Raw genomic sequence first — 11,430 nt, 5'->3', positions numbered from 1 at the left:
ATGAATATAGAATAATTTAGTCCAACCCATTCTCATGTTAAGAAGCCAGCACCTGACCTTTATGACCCCTGAAGGTGAGCCCAAGAGAGAGACCGGATCCATGTACGCTGGTGACGCCTTTTGATGAAGACCAAGAGAGAGAAAAAAAGGGAACGAATATAACTTTATTCAGTTTTTACTGCAATTCAATAGTCAGCATTTGAATTACATCAATCACAACAAAGAGTCTATTGTACAAATAAATACATTTGAAGTGACCAGAAAAAGTGGAATGTTTTCAAATACACTGGTTATGATTCAAAAACAGGAATTTAAAAAAAGGAACATATACATCATTTGGATAAAGTGCAATTGAAAAACAAAACAAAAACAAAAACCAAGAAACAATGTGCTCAATATCAACACCCAAACGTTGGCATCAGAGAAAACATTACAAATAGAGAAGGTTAATCAGATGAGATTAGATCTACTTTGAAGGCTTGAGTGCATCATTATACCACAGAACTACTTCAGCCATTGATCTGAAGATTCATGCCACGCCTGTGGATAACAGTCATGAGAAGGCAAAATCTGCTCAAGGTTCCAATTTAGTTTTAACTTTTACCACACACGGACCACTCCGCGCTGCATCAGCAGACTATTCTGTTAAAGACTGAATCTGATCACAGCTATGCATAGTTTGTGATTGTAGAATTCATGACGCAATAAATGCGCATGTCATGTGCAAATTAGTCTGACCAGATGTTCCTTTGATGTTGGGGAAACGTTATTTTATTATTTATAATTATTATTAATTTTTGTTTTTATTATTTATTTATGGTCGTAGTACTGTTAGTAGGAGTTTTAATGTCTTTAATATTCTGAGGCATAACAAGCTGTGACCTCTAGGTGGCAGTAGGATACCACCTATTTATTGAAAACAATTACAAACCAACTCAGAAGTGAACTGACTTTTCACCGCCTCTACGTTCAAACCAGAGCGAGAATGTAAAAGATGAACTGGCTTTTTTAAACGTAAAACCAAAGTTTGCCGAGCACCAAACCAAGAGCGAATTCAAATGAGACATCATTATACATGTAGTATGGCTGTGGAGTCAGCCATGAAACAATTCGGTGTCATTTGTAGTGGAATGAAAGACTGCACCATTACTGCTTGCATAAAACAATCTCTGCGCAGAGAGAGTGCGTGTCTGCTGTCTGTAAATCTTTTGATTTAATACTGATATATTACAAGATACTATAATTCTCACTATTGGACATATACTTGACAACACAGTCACTGTGAGTAAGCACAGTCTTGGTTTCACAAGTGCATTGTGACACATCATGACCCCTTTGACCTGTGCATTGTTTACAATTGAGCCCTTAAACATTTCTGTGCGCTACATCTGTGACACTGGATTTTCAGCTGGAATCCAAACTTTGAAAAAGGCTGTCAAGTACACTCGCAGTTTGGATATGAATGTCTGAGTATGATGATGTAAGTGTGCTCCAGACAGAGAAACAGAAAGGGCGTCTTGTGACGAGGAGATAAGCCCTGAGCTCCATCAACCTCACTTCCCAGTGCGGAACAAGCAGCAGAGCCAGAAAGAAAAATGTGGACTGAAGACTGTGCCAGTTCAAACAAACTTCAGCGCAGCTTCTCGAACGGTACCCCAATATTTCCTAAATTATTTTTCCATTTGTACTAGCAAAAATGTCGGTCAAATAAACAGGTGTTTGACGTTTGCCACCTCACTATAGAGCAGTTCAAGATGTAGAATCACATCAGCGAAGCAAACATTAGAAGTGCGTCCCCGACTTCCTTGTTAATACTGATACATATTTTAAGGGAATTTGTGGGACCAGCTTTTCAGAGTTGGTCGTGAGGAGCTTCAGACGCAGAAATACGACTAAGTTTTTAACCACGAGAATTCAGCTGTTTCATTGCAATATGGGGCTGTCATTATGGAGTGCTTGTGATTGATGTGATTGGACTTATGTAGGCCACATGTAGTTACATCCACATTCATTGACAAGCAGGGCTAGTTTGTGTTGTGTGAGCAGGAAGTTCTTAACCGTCTGAGTGAGCCTTCTGGATTACACTTTTGGGAAGTGCAGCTGCCTTGTTGAACTTTACTACCGGCGATGACAGAGAAGCCGCTTCGACACAAAGACGCCGACACACCTTAACACTCGGATTCAAAACATCTCGGGTTCATTTCACTTTCAAAACAAAGCGTCGGCAGAAATCGATGCAGAAAGTCAAGATTTGGTTATTCACAGTTTTCACTCAAGCACTTTTCAAGGTCTTTTCGTGTACCTGCTTTACATGGTCAGCACACACCTGCAGGACATTCAAACCCATAAGTGTAGGACTCCACACACAACAAAACATTTAAAAAACAAAACAAAAACAAGTGTTCATAAACTCTAGTGTTTTTCAGTTGAGGAAAAGTCAGTGATCTCAATTGAATAAATAACACTTGCTATTCTCTAAATCTGGAATGTACACTTAAGTGCTTGACTTTTGTTGTTTCTTCATACAAAGGCATATCAAATCTGTGTATCAGTCACTCAACAGTCATTTAAGCATTTGTGAAAGAAAGTTGTGTTTTGAGAAGTATTTACAGGAATTGAGGTTAAATAGTCAAATGAATGCACTTGTCCTTGAAAGGAAAGGTTGTTGTCAAGTCCTGGAAGGCTCACAGATTCTGGAGTGTCAATGTGCTAAAGGAGGAAAAGTTGTTGACTATTCAGTAACTGCAGATTTTTACTGAAGGACAATTTGAAGTGATCTTTTCAATAGTAATGCTCAATGAAGCCAGAATGAGCGACTGATACACAGGGTGAGAGGTCCTCAGACTCTTGGGGGGCTGCTACCGGCTGCAGGCTTCTCCAGCGGCGAGCCGGCAGGACGTGGGGTCACAGCAGCACCAGGGAGAACAGCACGACTTATGACACTTTCCTTCAGTGGAGGAGGCAGATGCTTCTCCTCTGGCGCTCTACTCTGCTGCTCTCTGCTTTTGGACCCGCTGTCCTGCGAGCCAAGCTTCATGGGTCCGAGGACATTCTTGGCCACAGTTGTCAGCTGACTGACGAAGCTAGTCTTGTCACCAGGCGACATTGGGCGAGATTTACAAAGAGAGGGCCCGCAGAGGGACGGGGTGACACCTGTCGGGGAGGGGGAAGGGGATGGTGAATGTTCTTCAACCACCTCCAGGCGACATTTGTCCTCCCAGTCCAGAGTGCCACGGTAGCAGTTGACAGGTCCAAGCCCTTGTCTGACTTTTCCCAGAAGAAGCGGCTGGCCATGAGGAGGGACGACGGGCGCCAACACCCGTGCTGGAAGTTTGGGACTCTTTGAGCCGACATCTGTTCGTATGTCACTCTCCGCTTCTAGTTTTCTGTCACCTGATTTGAAAGTCTTACTTAACGGACTCCCAGACCCGTTGGTGGGCAAACCAGGCCTGGCTGGAACAGTCCTGCTGTCTTCTTCCTGCTTTGCATCAGATAGTTCCTCCTGAAGGCTTTTACTATTAGAAAACAAACTTTTGGGGTCCAGATGTTTGGAATTTAAATCACGACGGCCCTCCAGACCATCAGATGTTTTGGTGGGGCTGTTTGCCAGAGAGAATTCAGGACCCATCCTTGGGTTGGGACCGCCCTGTTGGTTAAAGGTCAGTTGACCTGTGTGAGGTTTTCTGGTTGGCTGGGCAGCTGAAGCTTCAACTCTGCTCAGTCTCTCCTGGATTGTCTCAGTGTCCTCCACCCTTCTTTTCTCTCTCTCCCTCCCTCGTTCCCTTTCTTCCCTCTCCCTCCCGGCGAGAAGTGTCTCCCGGCTCAGCGGCGATTCCTGTCTTCCCAGTCGTCTCACCGGCTTCAGTATCCGAGCTTCAGGGGCAGGCGAGGAGGAGGGCAGAGGAGGGGGGTTGGGAGGAAGGGTTTCTCCATCAGTCTCCAGCAAACTCTGAAGGCCGAGCTCACACAGGAAGGCGTCTTTCCGGAACTCAGAGTGCTGCACCTCCAAACTGTGCTTCCTGAGCGGACCACCCAGACCTCCTGCAGAGCTGGACTGGGTCAACGGCGAGCCTAGCTTCTCAGCCGACTGCACTCTCTTTAGCAGAGGGGAGCGAGGTGGCTCTGCGCTCTTGGGCCTGGGCCGCACCACTGGGGGTGAGGAGTGGAGCTTGACAGGGAAGGACTGGGTGGTGTTGGAGCTGCCTATGGTGTGGCCCGGTAGAGGGGGCGGTGAAGACTGCGTGGGTGAAGGTGTGTGGGCTAGCGGCGAGAGCGGAATGTTGCCAGCAGACTTGCAGCGGGCTGAGCGATACTGCCGGTGGAGTTTGGGGGAGAGTCCATGAAGGGAGCTGGGTCTCATGTGCTGGGAAGGAGCAGGGGAGTTTGGGGTGCTGGAGGCCGCAGAGCTGCTCTGTGATGAAGCTACACCGACGAAGGCAGAAGAAGAATGTTAAAAATGCTCAGAATAGTACATGTCTTCAGCAATTTAAAAGGCTTAAGAGCAGATGGTCGACATTTAATAAAATAGAAGCACTTGTCAGTGTGAGGGGAGAGAACCATGTTCTCTGATTTACAGAAGGTGATCCTTATCTCAGCCACCTCAAACTATCTGCAGTGACCCAGCTAAAAGATCTTATTCCTGGTTCAATTAAAAAGAAGTCCTCCAAATCCCACATTTCATCACCAGCGGTCTCACTCCCCACAATAAATAAAAGCATGTTCTAATTTCACCCCACAGCTTGTGGTATTGTCCATAACACCCACAGTTCTCCCTCTAATCTGATCACTGATATCCTATCTTTCCACGCTTCTATTAACTGAAAAATCATTTGAATTGTTTGTGAATCTCCGGAGCCATGTATTATAAATGTTAAGAGCCACTGTCCCACCGAGATAGGAGGTCTCCGGGGTAGAGCGGTATCCCTGCGTGGGCGAGCGGGCAGACAGGCTGTGAGTCGGAGAGCCGGGAAGACTCTCACTGGAGGACAGGGAGCGATTGAGTGATGACAGACTGCGGCTGGTGTGAAGGAGATTCGACTGCTTGGTGATCTTGCGGAACAATGAGTTCCGCTTCTTGCTGCAGAAGAAGAGAAGGGAAACAAAAAGAGATTTGATGCTGACAGAGAGGTCAGGAGGAAATAAGAGGAAGCAGATGTTTATGTTCAGAATTTGTGTATTTCTTTTCCTCATTCCATTCATTTACAAATGCTTGTTCCTGGATGCAGAAAAACAACATCCCGATTACCATTGGAAGCGAATAGAGTCCATCCCCAGTGTGAACCCACAGTGAGAACTAAACTGGGGATGTTCTAGCTCTGAAGCTGAAGTGCACATGTAAATCCGAGAGGTGTGTTAGCGCGCACCTGTCCTGGCCCTCCTTGCCCATGGTTCTCCTGTTCCGTCGAGCCATCTTACACTTGGAGCTCGCTTTACGGGCCGGACCCACTTTGATGGAGGTGTTTTCGAAAGGGGTTGTTGTCACGGTTACCTTGTTGCCGCTCTGTAACACCAAGAAAAGCTGGATTCTTATTCTGTACCAACAAATACACAGCGGTTCTTAATACAAGTGATCATCCCTTAAGACAGGGGAAATTAATTTAGCCGAGGGGCCACATGAAAACTGGGTAAGGGCCCAGAATACGCAACATTTTACATGTCACCTGACAACACAAACACAGTGACAAAAGCATAATCTGAAAATGAAACATCTGAATACGTAAAATTATTGAGTTGAAGAAGGGCTTTAATAGGACTGTATGTGGCCCCAAGACCAGATATGCTCCTTGAGACCATACGAGTTAAACAAGTTGGCTATATATGGGGAAAAGTGCAGTGGGTTTAATGACATTCCTACCTTGAGAATCAGCTCCACCACTTCAGTGTGCACCAGACCGTGGACAGGCTCGCCATTGACATGAGTAATGAGGTCACCTGCGCACAGCCCAGCTTCCTGGGCGGGGCCACCTTCCTCGACGTGCTGCCAGCACACACATCAAACACAAAAGGTGTCGGGCCATTATTAAATAATCTCCTTTGTAGTAATATCCTTCACAAAGTCACCGCTCCCACCAAGCCCCCATTTTTCATCAGAAAACTTGACTTCTAATTGCCTTACCCAAACTATATGATGCACGCTGTAGATGTCACTGTCCCCGATATAGACGCGGATGGCTCTGAGCGTGAAGCCGTATTTCTTCCCAGACCGATGGATGGTAATAGGGGAACGAAGTACACTGACCGCCGGGAAGAAATCTCGGCTGGGTGAAGAGTCACGCGAAGAAGGGTTGGAGGAGAAAGAGTGGGGAGACATGGGACTGGCCAGAGGAGAAAAGCCTCCATGTTGATCCACTAAAAGAGGGCAGACACAGTGACGTCTAAACATTCATGATTCTTCAAAATGCTACGTAACTTCTTTCCAGATGATGAGCACAGGCATTTGTAAGTGAACATGAGCTTTGGAAGTGAGACACCAAGATATGCAGAAGGACTATGACAGAAACATCACTCAAGTATGGTGAAGGACAATACCTATTACTGAACAACCTCCTGGACATTGAAGGATCGTGCTAACTTTCTAAAATGGGAGCATGCTATTTGTCTTGAAAATGATAATGCTGTATATTATATCATATTAATAATGACCTGTGTAATTATAATACATATTACAATAACATAAAACATATGTATATATAGTTATAAAAAGTGATACATATTTTTGAAATCATTATTATGATTGCATAACATTGTAATAATAAAATTAACAAGAAGGAACTGTATTAAAAAAAATATTATTACTATTATCTTTTTCATTATATTTATTATTTTATATATTGTATATGTAAATGTTTAAATATAAATCACTAAATTATTAAATAAAAATGGTGATATAAACAAACACTCCATAAAACTAATCTATACAAGACAGATAGTAGCAAATCACTTTAAATATTACTACACAAAAACGTCATCAAATATGAAAACAAATAGAGAAATGAAATTAATTCCAACATTAGACAAAATCAATACATATTGTCACACTTCTGGTGTGACATAGCATTGTGTGTTAGACTTGTCGCCTATGGATTTGACTAAAAACAAACCAAATCTGGTTACCTGATGGGATGATGACAGAAAGAGCTGTGGCAGAAGCAGACTTGATGACCTTGTTGCCGGGTCTAGAGTTGCGCTTATCTGCGTCACCAGATAAATGCTGGTGCCTTGCTCTGCGCAGCACCAGGTCATTGGCGGCACGAGGTCCGAGCGGGTCATATAAAGGCGTCATGACATCACGGGCGACAGCCGCTGGACTCAAAGACAATGTTGAGCTAGTTGTTGACAGTGTTTCTCCATGCTTTGGAGACTTGTCTGTTGGAATGAAACCAGAGTTACAGGTCTTTAAAGGTGAACTAGATTACACATTTCATCGTCAGTCATTACGAATGAATGACATCTTACACCACACAAGTCAAACTTGGTTTATGGGGCACATTAGGCCTCTGATATTATCATATTACCCGCCACCTAATTCCAAAATGTCTTATCAAAGTAAGAAACCCATAACGCACTGCAACAGTTGAAGCTTGAAGTAAAAATTGACATGAATTGGGTTGGTTGAGAGACAATTTTCCCCCCAGCATTCCCTAAATATTTGCAATCTCGTGTGGGCACACACCGGCTCCGTTGATCTCTTTATGACTGCTTCTCTGTTCCAGAAGACTTGGTGATGGAACGTTGCCACCATCCAGCGAAGTTCCCCGAACCTTGATGGGCGTCTGGCGGGACAGGATGTCCGTCTCTCCGTCAAAGTGTGAGGCGAAACGGTGTGTGTCCATCAGGGCTGAGAAGCGTCGGCGCGCTCCCAGGGGCGGGCTGGCGTCCCCCTCTGTATAGAGGGACTCGGAACAGGACAAGCGCTTCCTGCAATCCAAGGCCACAAACAAGTCATATCCCATTGGATTTTTATGACTTTGCAATCATGTGGGATCAAAATATTTTCATCCATCCTGAATTCAAGCTTCTTTCAAATAAAACGGAAAGATAACCCTGAAATAAACATGGAGCATGACAGCCTTCTATTTCATATCAGCGTTCCTTCCCAATGATTAGTTCTGAATTGAGCCCGGAGACGAAGGCGCTGTCTGCTGCAGCTGCTTTATCTCCATCAGCCATGTGTCAGTTAATAATGCCAGTGTGGACCCAGCAGATCCCCGTCATCTCCCTAAGCTGCTGTGTGATGACGGGCTTGAATTAATGAGTCGCGATGCCAGGGTGAGAGTGAATGCGTTTTATCTGAGTGAGCTACAAACTGCAAAGCCAATAGAAATCTCAATTTCATGAATGATGTGTTTAAAGAACGATAAATGGAGAGGAACGCAGTGAAAGCATGCAGCGAGAACCCAGATACTATTTGAACCAGGCCTCCTGTGCACTCGGCTGAAGTGGGTCAAGCAGTTATATTTGGATAATTCATTGTGGGACTTGTGAGAGAAGAAGAGATGGAATGAGTAAAACAGAAATGAGAGATTCTATTTAGTGAATCTCTTTTGAGATAGACCAGTGGATCTTAAAAGCACATTGAAAAACATACGACCTCCGTGGCAAAAATAAAGCTCCTCGAGTCAAAAGAAAGAGTAAAAGATGTATTTTGTGACAAGAAATATGAGATTTCTTTACTGAAATACTGAACATTTTTATGACTCACATCTCTGGAGATCCCGTCCTCCAGCCTTTATCCCTCATGCTGAAGCTACCAAGGCTCTCTCTTTTGGCCACCCTGTCCTCCCGTGGGCTCTTGTGCTCTCGACGGGACACAGGAGCTGCGGCTTTCTGCTCCAGCTGAGAGAGATGTTCCATGCTGCTGTAAACCTGTCAGTCGGACCAATGATAAGGAAAAATAAATAATAAAAAAGAGGTCTTGCACACAGTAAACCCTGTCTCCCTCTGTAAACCCCTCCCATAGAATTAGTACATGTCAACAAGGAGTGGCTCCATGTCCCTTGAATTACTCAATAAAATTGAAGAGGACCCAGTTATGTGCCTTGGGAACACCATTCTGACATGCCCATCTGTGCCTCCAGTGCATGTTGGAGAGACTGTACATCTTGATTGACCTGGGAATTTGAGCCCCTCTGAGTTGTCCCACGAGACAAGACAGAAGAAAATGCATGGATCCATGGAATTCTAATGGTTGTCACCTGAGTGTTTGAACATAGTAGCAAATCCTCATTTAAGATTTCTTTCAGGATTTCATCAGCCAGTTTTAGCCTTGTTGAAAGTAGCCATCATGTTGATGCAACAAGAACAAAAGCTGTGCACAAGCCCAGCCATCTAACAAAGAGATGAGGGGGAGGACAGCAGTGCTGATGTATATTCACCAGCGCACCATGGTAACATGCCCCAGGTCTGCTTGCTGGAGCAAAACATCTTGGTGAGCACATTCAGCTAGCCCTGGTAAACATAAACAAGTGTGTAAAAGAGAGCTCGGGGTGAGCAGTGTTTGCTTATCCATTCAAGATCACCCTTCTCAGTTTATTTGATCTAGCAGCCCCATGAAACCGCTCAACATTCAGCCCCTTCTGTGTCCTGATGTCCCCCGTGTTGGAGAAAGGACCAACTTCTTCACCTGGCACTGAACTTTGAAGCGTCACTAATGGTGTGAGTGTGACAAACAAAAACATTTTCATCCATTTCTGAGTCATTTAGTTCTAAAAACGAGCCTGCATGAGATGTTTTTTGTTTGGGATGTGATTTCACATCCCAGAGATGGGATGGATGGCTCGCTGCTCGCTGTAAACAGAGCCACTTGTGTACTTTGTGGCACAACTTTTTAACCACTACTAACTATTGTCTTGAATGATGAAGTAGTGTGTTTTCATCTGTAAGAAAGATGAACGTGTTTGCCTAAAGACAAGGCTAAAGGACGTCTCTCTTGCATTTGCTGACTTTTGCTGGAGTATATTAGTGTGTGAGTTTCCATTGCCATGAATGAAAAACTTCATTGGAGGACACCATTAAAAGAACAAAAACTACAGCAACACACATATTTCCTGACAGGTTCTGTTAGCTGTTCAATTACCAAGCAAAAATCTAAGTTAGTGCCAGAAACCACATAATAAAGGGGTGTACATTAAATACAGCTGCCTTATGTAAGTTGCCTTCTTAGTTTTCCATTTTCATCCAACGCCAAGGACAAAGCCTGAAGACTAATGACTCTGCTTCCAAGAGTCTCAGTCAGAGCTGAAATTGCTCTTTTAGTGAGCGGCTTGCTCACAGACAGGTGATAGCAAGAGAGAAGGCAGAAGGAGGAGTGAAGTCTCCATGAGGTGAGAGAACATCCCACATGAGTGTAAAAGTGGTTCATAGCTATAAAAGCAGCAGCAGCTTTGCAGAGACAGAAATATCTAGATGGAAATCAAGGATAAGTGAAGAGTCAAGAGACAGCATACATGGCAGAACACTCTGACCTCACTTTGTGTGAAACCCTAGCTTTAATCCAGATGTCAAGAACTGTTCAACTCATGAAGAGGAAATGTCTGACCTTGCTGAATCGAGGGGAGCAGGAGGAGAACTGTCTGATCTCCACCGGCTCGTCATCATTGGTGTCATCCTCGTCGTACGTATTGATGTGGTGGTAGCGATCGGAGCGTGCTGTCAGAAGAGGAGGTGAGAGAGGTTCATACGCATGAGGTGTCACTTCAAGTGAGGCTAAGAATCTATGTTGAGAATTAAACGTCAAGAATCTCAGAAACATTAATCTACACACACACAGACATACTATCAAAATAACTGGTATCCTCCTCGGACTCCAAGTGAGGGACGAACTCGGCTTTCTGCCTCAGCAAGCTGTTCCAGTCGAGTTCAGAGAAAAAGGAGTGCTCCTTCACCTCAAACGCGCCCCCTGTTGATCAGAGCAGGAAACACATCAAAGTGTTACATCAGTCTACAAATGTATTTTTCATCTACAATAGTCTAAGAGTTATTGGTGAGAAAACAAAGCTCTGTCTGAAATCAAAACATCACAACAAAAGTAAATAATGTGTCATGAGCCGCTTTTATTTTGGTTTTCTTTTGTCGGTTCATTTCCTGTGCTCTCTCCTCCATGTCCACCTGAGCTTGAACACCTGGCACTGTCTCTGGAATCATCAACACCTGCTCTGACCGTACACTTTGCTCGCTGTGGGCCACATTGTCATGTAGGTAACTTGGCTCTTTCTGGATTATTCTTACTCAAAGTTTGCTTCCGGATCCTTGAGCTTTTATATAATTGTTTTTTTTTTCTAAATAAAATTATTTATTTATTGAGTCCCCTTGCCGCTGGTTACGTGCATCCTTGACAGATGCGGTTTCTTATGAACACAGTTTGGCATGTTATTGCCAAGTTGACACAGTTCATTCATCGGTCACACGATTGCCTTAAAGTGGTACGCGCAC

General features: G+C 44.2%; 1 protein-coding gene across 3 annotated transcripts in view; it reads right to left on the bottom strand.

Moving 5' to 3' along the window:
- Window positions 1–157: 157 nt before the first annotated feature.
- LOC128753411 (microtubule-associated serine/threonine-protein kinase 1-like) overlaps window positions 158–11,430 on the bottom strand; it is a 61,718-nt gene continuing 50,445 nt past the window's right edge. For all 3 annotated transcript variants that reach the window (XM_053855097.1, XM_053855098.1, XM_053855099.1), the window contains 10 exons: window positions 10,775–10,897; window positions 10,538–10,647; window positions 8,702–8,865; window positions 7,673–7,917; window positions 7,114–7,365; window positions 6,116–6,348; window positions 5,855–5,977; window positions 5,364–5,500; window positions 4,890–5,077; window positions 158–4,422 (listed from right to left, as the gene is read on the bottom strand). In XM_053855097.1, the coding sequence (XP_053711072.1) occupies window positions 2,840–4,422; window positions 4,890–5,077; window positions 5,364–5,500; window positions 5,855–5,977; window positions 6,116–6,348; window positions 7,114–7,365; window positions 7,673–7,917; window positions 8,702–8,865; window positions 10,538–10,647; window positions 10,775–10,897 (3,158 nt within the window). In that variant the 3' untranslated portion in view covers window positions 158–2,839. The remainder of the gene's footprint in view (window positions 4,423–4,889; window positions 5,078–5,363; window positions 5,501–5,854; window positions 5,978–6,115; window positions 6,349–7,113; window positions 7,366–7,672; window positions 7,918–8,701; window positions 8,866–10,537; window positions 10,648–10,774; window positions 10,898–11,430) is intronic.

Source organism: Synchiropus splendidus, chromosome 2 (assembly GCF_027744825.2).
Source record: "Synchiropus splendidus isolate RoL2022-P1 chromosome 2, RoL_Sspl_1.0, whole genome shotgun sequence".
Taxonomy (NCBI): domain Eukaryota; kingdom Metazoa; phylum Chordata; class Actinopteri; order Syngnathiformes; family Callionymidae; genus Synchiropus; species Synchiropus splendidus.
The sequence above is the reverse complement of the archived record's forward strand: the minus strand, read 5'-3'. Positions and strand labels throughout refer to the sequence as shown.